We start from the raw sequence: 12,963 nt of genomic DNA, 5'->3' as shown, positions 1-12,963 counted from the left end.
TATTGATCTCTGTTGCAGCAAAGTTGAAATTCTGGAAAGGGAAGTGGCCGGCCAGCCACTTGCACTAGCATGTTGACCACTTGTAGTGGCCGGCCGGCCAGTTGAGGTAGCCTGCCAACAAGTTGAAGTGGCCGACCGGCCACTTGCAGCAAATTTTCCAAAATGCTCCTGTTTTGGGGTAGATGTAACCTAAAAGTGTATTTCATGCTCTAAGGTCACCGCGAGTGCAAACAGAGACAACTCATGGCAAGGAAATGCATTTTCGGGCAAAGCGAACTAAGCATGCATTTCTCCCTTGCCCTCGAGGCCATTTTAACTGCTTTACTTAGTTAGTTAATTTGCCAGTTTTCTATAATTAATTAGTTAAGGTGTTTATCTAATTCAATTCATCTTTGTAATATTCTAATTAGCTTAGATTAGCTAGTTATTCAATTTGGGTTATAATATTCTAAATTAGCTTAGTGTATCTAGTTTTCAATGCGACTTGTAATTAATTAGCTAGAATAGTTAATTAGTTGATTTGTAGTAATAAGTAACTTAGCTTAGCTCTTATTTATTCGTACCCTCCTGCGAGAGGTCATAATGTTGTAATAAGGGCGCGTGTGTGTGTGCATATTTTCCAGCCCCATTTCTTTCTTCCTTTTACTTACCAGCATTTGATGGTTAGTTTGAGGCATGTTTCAATTAGCAAACTTATGCTTTGTATGCGTGCATCATTCATTCATATTGCATGCACCGGGCTCAGCGCATCATTCAAACTACATCATATTTCAATACATATTTGAATACGTGTTCAATAGCATGTTATCCAATCGAATCATATGCCATGATTAGATAGCCAAGCCTATTTAGTTGAATTTTGTATGTGTTGCATTAGGCATCTTAACATAGTTAAGAGCATGCATTGTTTTCTAACTAGCTTTCTGTTTTGGCTCGGAGTACACTGCAAGTGTTTACGCTTTAGCATACTGCATGAGATGTGTATGTTGTCATGTTTAGCATGCTTGTCATGATGTTATTTGCTTAATTGCTATAATTGCATGAATGCCTGTGGATGAAGGCTTCATTGCTTGAATTGGAACAATTCATCGATTGTGAGTTTTAAGCCCACTTGGAGTGGCAAATCATCATGTTTTAAGCCCACCTTGTTTGGTGAAAAATCCGCATTTCTAAGCCCACTTGAGGGTGGCAAACTCAAACTATTTTCGAAAAACAAACATGCGATTTCTGTTCCAAATTGAGTGATTTAGTCTATACTTGTATGCTGTGTGCATCACATAGTAACTTAGATTAATAATCAGATGAGAACACATTTGTTTATAAAAACAAGATATCATGTTTAGTAGAGGCCGATCTTTTGATCGGGCGAGCAGGTGTGCTCATTTCATGACCTTCCCCCTCGTACCCAAGTTCCCGAGCCGAAGCAACTTTGGTGATGACAGACACGTGGCCTTAAGCACGAGTCAGGGTTTCCTAAATTTCCCAAAAACAAAATATTTAGGTGGTGACTCTGAAATCTGGCAAAGCAGTCCATGTTTGGCACTTTTTGATTAAAATCAATTTTCTAAAATGATTTGCCAAATTTGGACTCTTTAGTGATTTATCAGTCTTACATTGCATTTTGTGAGATTAGATTCAAAACCGTGACAGGAGTCCGAACTGTAGTAGCTAAGAACCCAATTCACGCCCTCTCTGAAAAGGGGGCGCACTGAGAGAGTTCAGGGCGGTCTACACCTCTGCGGATGCAAGTAGTATCTGAGGGCCTTGTTTCGCTGTTTATGTGCTTCTTTTTTATCCATCGGGAGCTTCTCTAAAGATAGGAATGTGGCGATAGGATCCATCCAACTCAGACCAGGTTCGACAGCATTGATCTGAACTGATTCTGAAGAGGCAATGCTCAGCTCAGAGACGAACCCAACTTCAATTGTCTGCTTAATTTTTGAGTTGATGGCAGAGGCTAAGCAAGCCAGGGCGTCTGCATGCGTGTTCTGATCCCTGGTTATTTGATTCAGCTCGTGGTGATCAAATTTCACGAGCAAAGAATTCACTGTTTTCATATAGGCTGCCATGTGGTCATTTTTGGCTACATATTCCCCTTTTAACTGGTTGATTACTAGCTTTGAGTCACAAAAAACAAGAAAACGCCGCGCACCGAGGTGAAGTGCATTCCGTAGGCCGGTTAACAGTGCTTCGTATTCGGCCTCATTGTTCGATGCATCGAAGCCCAGTTTGACGGCTTGTTCGATTATTGCCTCTTTGGGGGTCATGATTACTACACTAGCCCCACTGCCACGCTGGTTGGAAGACCCGTCGCAATACATCTGCCAAACATTGCCAACATACATTCTCCAATTGGGCTGGTTTGCAATTCATTAGATTTAAATTCGATAAGGGATCCTGTGAATTCGGCTACAAAGTCAACTAGCACTTGCCCTTTAATAGAAGTTCTAAGTAAAAACTAGATATCATACTGGCCGAGTTCCAGAGCCCTTTTCGAAATGCGCCCCGATGCTTTCGCGCTGTGGAGCGCCGACTGGAAGGGATAATCTGTTAGTACCCCAATGGTGTGCCCCTGAAAGTAATGCATCAGTTTTCTTGCAGCCATGACGAGGGCAAGGATAAGCTTCTCAGATGGAAGGTAACGTGTTTTAGCGTCAGCCATTGCTTTGCTCACATAGTAGACTGGTCGCTGCTCCCTAAGTTCTTCCCTTAACAATACAGCGCTGACCGCCCAGTCAGATATCGCCAGATGCAAAATGAGGGGATCGCCTGCCGCAGGTGTTGCCAAGAGTGGTACTGAACAGAGATAGGATTTCAAGCCATCCAAAGCAGCCTGGCATTCGGGGGTCCAATCAAATGCTCTACCTTACTGAAGTGTATAGAAGAATTGTCGACAGCGATATGTGGAACGTCTAATAAACCTATTGAGTGCGGCGGCCATTCCCATCAGCTTCTGAACCTCTTTCACTGAGTGAGACGAGCCAAGCTCTAGAATTGTCGTTATTTGCCTCGGGTTGGCTTCAATTTTGCCGTTGTTAACGATGTAGCCAAGGAATTTGCCAGATCCGATGCCGAATACATACTTCATGGTGTTCAGTTTCATCTTGTACTTTCGAAGGATGCCAAATGTCTCTGCCAAATCGACTAGATGGGAGCGCTTTTCCTTGGATTTTCCCACCATGTCATCGATGTATACTTCCATAGTACGGCCGAGTTGTTCCTTGAACATTGCAGTCACTAGTCTTTGATAAGTTGCCCCTGCATTCTTCAGCCCAAAAGGCATGACCTTGTAGCAATAGGTTCCTCTTGGGGTGAGGAATGCAGTTTTTTCTAGACCCTCTGAATGCATGGCAATTTGATGATAGCCCCTGTAGGCATCCAAGAAGCTCATGCGTTGATGATGTGCCATTGCATCTACAAGTTGGTCTATTCTGGGCAAGGGAAAACAATTTTTGGGACAAGCTTTGTTTAAGTCTGTGAAATCCACACAAACACGCCAAGAGTCGTTCTTCTTCTTTACTACCACAGTATTGGACAACTATGTAGGATAGGTTACTTTGCGAACTACCCCGGCGTCCAGTAACCGATCTACTTCTTCAACAACGGTCGAAGTATGTTTTGCGGCCGACCGCCAACTTCTCTGAATAGTTGGCTTACATTTCAAATCAACGTTTAAGCAGTGCTAGGCCACTGATGGACCCACTCCTGGCATCTCATATGGGGACCATGCAAATACATCAATATTGCTAAGTAAGAAGTATACCAACTCCTGCCTTTCAACTTTATCCAAGGAAGCACCGATCATGAAGAACTTGTCAGGACTTTTGTCAATGTTGACCCGATGCAGAGCTTCAATTGCCTTTTCACTTGGGATCCTCCCAATGTCTTCGAGGCTTTCCCTATTTGGTACCTCAACTGAATGCACTTCCAGCTCCCTTAGTTGCTTTGCAGCTAGAAGATAGCATGCTTACGCCGATTTTTCAGAGCCGCGAATTTGTTCGATACTGTACTCAGTCGGAAAGCGAAGTAGTTGATGGTAGATGCTTGGCACGGCTTGCATCGTATGTAACCAAGTTCTATCCATGATGAGATTATACGGCAAAGGAAGCTTGACAACCAGAAATTCTACATCCACTGATCTGGTGCCAGCCCATACAGGCAGTGTGATTTTGCCCAGAGGATATTCTGGGTTAACATTGAAGCCGAATAACGGGTAATCCGCCGGAGACAGGTCTGAGTCGGTAAAGCCAAATTTGTCCAAAGTTTTGTAATACATTATTTCTTAAGTGCTGCCCTGGTCAATGAGAACACGCTCAATGGCGAATCTGTTGACGCGTAGCTCGATGACGAGGGGATTAGTGTGGGGGAGGGTTATTCCAACTAAGTCACTATCATCAAAACCAATCCTTCTAGTGTCATGGGGTCGTTTCGCTGGCGTCCTTGGGCTATGTGGACTAGACTACAACTGGATTGTATATATCTCGGATGACACCGACAGGCTATGTATCATATGAATTACACCAAGAGGAGGTGACTCCGGCCGTAGGGCTACTGTATTTGTTGAACTATTCTTTCAGACAAGTTGCGTAAGATGGCCGTCTTGTGCCAATTCTTCCAGGTAATCTTTCAATGCATAATAACTATTGGTGTCGTGACCGTGGCCCTTATGATACTCACAACGTTTATCCTGTCTTCTCGCATCGGGAGGTCCCGTCATCTTGGCCCACTTGAAGAACGGAAGGTGTTGTGCTTTTGACAGAATCTTACTGATTGGCTCTTTTAGTTTCATGTATTTCTTTCCTGAGCGCCTTGTGCACCTGTTATCCACTTCATATTGTTCATTAGCTCAATGTGTACATTGGTCATTTGACCAGTGCGAGTCACGCTTTTTGTCTCGTTTAGGTTCATTTCATCGCTCGAGGCTTCTTGCTGGCACGGATCTAATCGGCTGTACAATTCCCGACGTGGCCGTCTCAACGGCTTTACGTCCAACTTTGACCCGCAGGGCATCGTCTTCCACTTTGCAGTACTCTTTGAGCTTCTTCATTAATGCCCATACGGTTTTAGAGGGCCTCCTGGTTAATGAACTGCGGAGGGGGCTATTAGGATACAATCCCATCTTAAAGGCAGTGATGGCCATGGAGTCATTGCAAGCATCATCTACCAGATTAAAGCACCCCTAATAGTGGACTGAGCATTCACAAAGAGTTTCTTCTGATTTAATTTGCATGGCCCAGAGAGAATCAGCTTGCTTTGGTTGGACCTCATTAGTTATGAATCTCGCCCTGAATGACTTTTGGAGTTAGTGAAAGTTCTTAATCAATGCCGGCTCCAGTTTATAGTACCACCTCACGGCCAGTGGTCCCAGGCTGCTTAGAAATATTCAACACATGAGGGCTTCGTCATCAGCATGGGGCATCATCGCTTGCTTGTACTGACGAATGTGATCAGTGGGGCCCTATTTTCCGTCATAGAGGGTGAACGACGGTGCCTTCAACTTTTTGGGTAGCACAGCCTTTGCAATTCGTCTCACGAAAGGGTCATGTTTATCTTCCTCATTCGAATCATCACTTCTCCCTCGTTTATGCCGTACATGTGGACTTCCTTCAGATGAGCTGGATACATCAACGCATCCTTTCTTTCTGGGCTCAGGGGATGGTGAGTCTAAATCACTGTCATTATTATGTTTCTAAAGTCGACGTCGTTGATCATCCTTCTTTCCCAAAGGTCAAACTCGGTCTTGGCATGCAGCTTGTTGGGATTTTGCCACCTCCAAGGCCAAATCCTGGCACAGGCACTCATTCTCAACCATCATGTTCTCCTGCCACTGTTCATTTTGCTTTGCTTGATCTATAATCGTATGCATTGTCTCTTACATTGAAGTTGAGGGCGAGGTCTGAGCTACTGAATGAAAGTTCAAGGCACGTCACGCGGCAATATTCTCCGGTCCCAGCATGTTTCTTGGAGTGAGGTCGTCTCTTGGTGTAGTTTCGTCAGCGACTATCGGAGGATCTTCTGTGACGCTAGCCATGAATATGCTTGAGTATTCCCACAGATGACGCCAATTGTTAGGAGGTAGGTTTGGAAATACTCTAGTATCTTGATGGATGTTCCTGATCCTCTGATTGCCACCTGAAAAAGGAGATTAACACTCGGATCGGGGGTGCCGGAATTAGCACTCCGACGAACAAGTTAGTATATGTCTATAGTTTTCTTGTAACTTAAGTTTCTTAGGTCTCTTCTTGCGTACCTTTCTTTGGTTAATGTTCCTCTATTTATATTCGCTTTTGGACCCTAGGATCGGGCCCACTCTTAATCCATCACACGATTACTCATTCGGCCCCTTATGTCGTATGCCGATTCCCGCTCGGCTTTTGTTCAACTGGTTCTATGGCCGATTAATCTATTCGACTTCGGGATCATCCAGGATGGAGGCGAATATAATATTTATCCTAATTTTCTTCAGAGCCCCAGCTTTGCTGTATGTATAAATCATTCGGCTCCCACATTAGCGATGTCTCACCTTATGCTGTTGGGAAGCTTCCTCTTCTTCTTGGTTTTAAGACTTCTTCCTTTAACTTGCACTTCCAAAACGCACGTACTACTTTTCTCCCTGGGCATGTTTCCAACTTTCCCTATTCTTCAATAGGGTGACAGACTAGGTTGGTTCAGTATCCAAAATTGAGGCACATACAAGCTACTTCAACCTATAGGTCTGCCATACAGATTCCAAGCTGAGGATACACCCCTGGGTATTCAAACCAAACTTTAATCTCGGAAATTCCAAACCTTTGTGTTCTAGGCCTTGGCCATCCGAATTCTAGTTTCCACCATCTTAGCTAGTCTCCTAGGAACTCACTACGAACATAGTTAGGTGGCTATACCAGACTGCCTGAAGTCGTTCGGGCACGACAAACACCAAAGGAATTGCACCTTTAGAGGATTTAAGGTCTCCTAGACCTAATGAGTGCACAAGACAGTGCGGGTGAGGTAAATGCACGAAACAGTGCCATGCAGGTGCACAAGATAGTGCTAGTGAGGGTGCACAAGACAGTACGATACAAGGTGAATGCATAAAATAGTGCTATGCAAGGTGCACAAATCAGTGCAATCCTAGTAAGTGCACAAAACAGTGCGATACAAGGTACACAAAACAGTGTGATGCAAAGTGCACAAAACAGTGCGATATAAGGTGCACATAATAGTGCGATGCAAGGTGCATAAAACAATGCGATACAAGGTGAATGCACAAAATAGTGCGATACAAGGTGAATGCACAAAATAGTGCGATGCAAGGTGAATGCACAAAATAGTGCGATATGGGGTGCACAAAATAGTGCGATATGGGTGAATGCACAAAACAGTGCAATACAAGGTGAATACACAAAATAGTGCGATGCAAGGTGCACAAAACTGTACGGTGCAAGGGTAATGAGCAGTACGTAAAGTAGTGCGTTATGTACCTTATGAAATGAGTGTAGAGCAACTTGCCACAATTTATTTAAAATGTAACTGAAAAACACCATGGGAGGCAACTTGACGAAACTCTGTCATTACCAATACAAAACAAAGTCAAGAGCAAGAGTAACCAACCAGGCAATTCAAATCAACCAGAGTGTATGAGTATGCATGCACAATCCAAAGCATATGTATTAATCAGACGGAAGATGGCAATCCCAAGAAATTTTTGAAAATGGTCAGAGATAATTTTCGAAAGCTAAATCATATCAGAATCATCATGGGGATGAGCTACCCTAATCCAGGGGAAAATGCCCAACAAATGGCTTTGGCAGACTAAGGGAAAGGTTGGGTTCATGCCCCTTGTTCAATTGATGGCCCAGTCAAATGTACTGAAAATTGCCTCTGGTGTCTAGTCACTAGCCACCTATTGGGTTCATGCCCCTTGTTCGATGGATGGCCCAGTCAGATGTACTAAAAAGTGCCCCTAGTGTCCAATCACTGGCCACCAGTTGGGTTCATGCCCCTTGTTCAATGGATGGCCCGGTCAGATGTACTGAAAAGTGCCCCTCTGGCCACCATTTTTAACATTATGCAGGCACGTGTGATGGGGGTCATCAGATCCTGGAACAGTTGCCAACCAATTGGACTCATGCTTCTCTTCTATTTATGCATGTTAAGAACTTACTCCAGTCCCCCCCCTCCAAAAAAAAGTAGTGATGGATACACTTTACAATGATCATAAACGCGATGCCCCTTGTATGGGCATTCTTAGTTTGTTTATGAATTCCACACATGGACTTGTCTTTTAGTTTAGAGCGAACACTCATGTATAGAATTTTGACCATGCCACTTTGTTGAACTTTGAGTGACAGACACGCCACAGTGACTCGATGAAGAGCGCTTTTGAGCGACAGACACGTTATGGTGATGCAATGAAAAGCGCAGATTGAAACAAACCCTAGGCGTAACACAACAGAACTCACAACTAACCCAAAAGCAGCAAAAGACTCAAAGTGACTGATCATTCATAGTGCCCCTAGTATTACTTAGGCTCCCTTTAAAACTCAATTCCGATTCCTTTTTTGCTCAAGGTAGAGATTCTACTGATAAGTTCAAGTATTGAAAATTGCTCCACTTATTGATTCAAGCTAGTTCCTTCTTACCCAATGCAAGTATACGATATGCACAGTAGTCAGTGTAGTTCATGGATTGATGCGAAGCTGACGACGTGAATTGGGCAAGATGATTGGGTCGAGATACATGAGATGGATATGGTTAAGAACGAACTTCAGGATCAAGTGGCCTACGTTTCCCAAGAATGGGAATCAGGTCAACATAGTTCATGGCTAAGGTTCACTCAGGTGTTGACACTCTCCTTTTGCACTCTAACTTTTGCCAAAGTCACCATTTCGGGTTTTCAACCTTGTGAGCACTATTTATTTGATTTCTCATTTTTCATGCTCTAACTTTTTCCTAGGTTGCCCTTTTGGGTTTTCGGCCTAGCGAGCCTCTCAAGGATAATGTTACAACATTCGTGGTGAATTTGATCAGCAGTCATCCTTGCCCTAACACTAGAATTTGCTTTACCTTGATTTGAGTTTGGTTCTCCATTCCCTTATGCATGCCTTCTTCCTTTCTTTTCGCTCCATTTTTAAAGTTGGTTCTTCTTGCAATGTGGTACTTCCTCGCATTGGCTTCCCCGAATTTAGACAAAAGTTCATTTCCTCACAATTGATTGGATTTCATTCCAATGGATGCCCCTGGCTTGATGGATGACTTCTTTCTCCTTCTTTTTTTTCTTTTTTTCTTTTCTTTCCTTCTTCTTCTCTTTTCTCATTTTTCTTTTTTTCTTTTTATTTTTTTTTGTTGAGAAATGAAAACACCAAGGGGAGAAATTCTATGTTTGTGAGGTCTGAAAGCCGCCTTGTACTTGCAGGTTTGAAAGTCATCTTGTGCTTGCCAAAATGATCACCTAACAGCGAAGAAAATCCCCAGTATAGTGTAGGAATACCACACACAATTCTGAATCTATCTTCGCAAGTTTGCAAGATGAAACAACTTAAAATCCTGAAATCAAGAAGAACTTTGCGCCAGTCATTCAGAATCCACTCAAACCATTCGGGGGATCCTTCTCAATACTCGAGCTTATTAATGGAATCTCATTCAAAAAAACAAAGTCGAAGATTTTCCCATTTTCAAACGGTCACACATGAATTACTATAGGCACAATAAGATGATCAAAAACTTGGCCTCCGCTTTCTTATTATTAAAATAACAAAATAAAATCAGTACCCTTGAAACAAAAGGGGTTTTCACTCTCTAAGTCCATCTGCAGGATTTCAAAAACAACATCAAGTAGCCCACGAAAGGGTCCAAATCTACCTTTAATTCAACAATACTAACATCCACACCCAATAGGATTGATTTTAGACTTTCAAATTGGGTCTCACAGATTGAGCCTCACAATTCCCCCAGTTGTCCCCACACATCACCTTGACCATAATGGCTAGGGTCAAGGTTGGTTATTGGCAAGCCATAGATGGGATTCATGTTATGGAGTGGCAATCTACTGTAGTCAGGGAGAGGTTTATTAACAACTTTGGGATTTTTTGGTGGGGTGATGACCTTCTTGTCAATCAGGTCTTGAATTTTATGGCAAAGGCAAAAGCAACGGTCAGTATGGTGACCGTATTGTTGATAGAATGTACAATATTTGGTAAGATCATGTCTAGATGGGAGTGGGTTAGGGAGAGGTCGAGGATTGAGCAGTTCAAGATACCATTTCTCCGTCAGTACCTTCAATGCATAATTAGGATCATATAGAGATAGGCGAAGGTTTGGTTTTGGGAGCAGGGAGCACTAGTTTTGGAAATATTGGCAAATGCGTAAGCGAGTGTTGGTTGGATATTCATGGGCATGGGACTGGAATCAATATGGGTGTTTTTGGTAAAGCATCCCTTTTCATGGCTTACCATCTGAGTCAAAATGCTCTCAACCTGAGTGATAAAAGTGTCATCCACAATCTTTGTGACAACTGCGAGCACTTGTTGCTTGTTCAACCCTTTGACCTCAAAGTCTCAATAGCCCACCGAAGATGTGCAAAGGGATCAATACTTGTCTCAGCCTTGTTCTTGCCACTTGCTTTAGCTTGGCCAAGGGATTGGGTGGCTATATCGAAGCGAGGCCTATTTGTTGTTGATATGTCATCACCCAGACTTTAGATAGCTTCGGGTTGGCCCTTTCCAACTGCAGCTCACCCCAAGATTGGGAAGCTTTTTAACGGGATCAAAATCCCATATATTAAATCTGTCACCGTTCATTGAAGGTCTTCAATCATTCCCAACATCTCAACAGTAGTAGGTTCGGCCATTGGAGCCCGTAGTGTATTTGACCCAACTTGGTCTTGATGAATAGGTTGGGTTGGACTCTTTGGCGCAGGTTGGACTGGAATTGGGCTATTGCGGAGTTTGATTTCAAGTTTTGGGGTTTGAGATGATTGGGTGTAGACACCCCATTTTTGACCGACCTCAAGACTTGGACGTCATCATTTGTGCACTCAATGATTGTGCTTGTTTGTGCTTGTTTTGAGCGTCCGAAGTTCTCTGCGGAACGCCTTGTCTTTGAGCCTCTAAACCCATTTTGTTTTGTGCTTGTTTTTGGGCCAAACCTTGTTGCCCCTTGCCTGGAAAGGGGAGGGGCCTTGTCGGCCACTTTTTGTTCTTGTTGACCACTTGAAGTGGCCGGTCGGCTAGTTAGAGTGGCCGATGGCCATTTGTCCTATTTTTCAGATATTTGTTTACCAGCTGTGCCAGCTATTGTTCACTGAAGTGCATCTTCATACACGTGTATAGAGGGACGAATACAAGCCTTAATCTTGATTTTCTATATATAAGGGGATGCTCTTCCTCATTTGGAGGGGTTAAACATTTTTAGATCAAATTTCTCTCTCTCTCTCTCTCTCTCTTCTTGTTTTGCGCCTTAAAGCTTTATTTATCTACACATTTCTACATCAAGCCTTAACCAAACTTGACCACCTTGGAGCTGAGGTCCCTTGGAGCCTAGTTTAAGCTTTTAGAAGGAGGTTTGAACTGGAATTTGTGCCTATTTTGTGCTGTGCTTCAAGAGGTATAAGACTTACCTTGTAGGCTTGGTTTTAATTACTTGCTTTGCCATCTTTTTATACTATTTTTTGCCAAGTTTTCAACTGCAAAAAACTCTAATTTTTCAGGCTTAACATGATGGTTTGAGGTCATTTTGTGTTAGGGAGTAGTCCACCATTCTTGTTGCTTATTTGTGTGAGCTTTTGCACCATCTTTTAGCATATTTAAATCAAACTTTTTGGACCTTTAACCCATTAGAATTCAGAGTTATTTCAGAGGTGGAAAACATGTTTTGAAGTCCAAAATGGGAGGGGTTAGCCTCCCCTCCTTATGTCTCACTTGCATGCCTAATTGGCATCACATGGTAGCATTTTTTTGTAGCCTAACTTACCTTATTTCCAGCATATGTTTGCCTCTGATTTGGAATGATTTAGCTCTATTTTGGGCTACTTTGGTCATATGAGTCTTGTTTTGCATAGTTGTAGTGCAAATGGCTTCACTAGTTTGGCGTTTTACGCCTTTAAAGATGATTTGCTTGAGATGGTTGCATGTTGTAGTGTCTTTTTACATGTAATTTCAATGTATATAGCTCTATCACATGCTCATTTGTTTCACTCTTTCATTGCTTTTTTAGAGTTTCTCTTGAGTCTTATTTGTAAGCTAACATGTGAGCATGTTTTTCTAGTATTTTGTACCTTAATGTTAGCATGTTTTAGCCACTGTTTTGACTGGTTTTAACTCTGTTTTGAGTTGGTTTGGTCATATGAGTCTTGCTTTGTATGCTTGTAGTGCAGTTGTGCTTAAGGGTTTAGCTTGTGCTATGTTTTGGCCTCTTATTCTAGCTATTTTTGGCTTACTTCAAACATGTTTTAGGACTTCTTTTAGGCTGTTTTAAGTTTTTTTTGAAGTTTTTTGTACCTTTTGAGCTTTGTATTGCATGTCTATAGTGTAATGGCTTCACTAGGTTGGTGTTTTAAGGCCTTAGATACCACTTGTTTGTGTTGGTTGCATGATTTAGTGTCATTTTGCCCTCCATTTCAGCACTGAAATCTCTGTAATCTTCCTCCATTCTTCTCTCTTTCATTTGTTTCGAGAGTGCCTTCGAACCCCTTGTTGGCTTGAATGTAGAATTGAGACCCTCGTGACTAATGGTTTAATTCCTTCGGAAGTTCATTACCAATGGTATGTGCTCAAGGTACTTGTGGATTAAGCCTACTTTCAATTAGAGGACATTCACCTTTTGGACTAATCAATTAAAGAATGGATTGGTAATCTAAAATTGGTAAACAAAATGACCAAAGTAAAAGAGGCAAGATTAAGCATCTTTATGTTGCATTGCATGTGTTCAGATCGGACGTTAATCTGAACACGAGAAAAACGGGACGTTTCATACTCAAAGTGA

The 12,963-nt window shown here is 42.5% G+C and overlaps 1 protein-coding gene across 1 annotated transcript; it reads right to left on the bottom strand.

Moving 5' to 3' along the window:
* Positions 1 to 1,718: 1,718 nt before the first annotated feature.
* Positions 1,719 to 3,181, bottom strand: LOC145795977 (uncharacterized). The gene is made up of 3 exons (XM_082880926.1): positions 2,911 to 3,181; positions 2,558 to 2,796; positions 1,719 to 2,357 (listed from the first exon to the last, which is right to left on the bottom strand). The coding sequence occupies exons 1-3, from the start codon at positions 3,179 to 3,181 to the stop codon at positions 1,719 to 1,721; spliced, it is 1,149 nt and encodes a 382-aa protein (XP_082737052.1).
* Positions 3,182 to 12,963: the final 9,782 nt, after the last annotated feature.

This window comes from Camellia sinensis, chromosome 7, assembly GCF_055761805.1.
Source record: "Camellia sinensis isolate YWXY chromosome 7, ASM5576180v1, whole genome shotgun sequence".
Lineage (NCBI taxonomy): Eukaryota > Viridiplantae > Streptophyta > Magnoliopsida > Ericales > Theaceae > Camellia > Camellia sinensis.
This window is presented reverse-complemented; position numbering and strand designations above follow the sequence as displayed.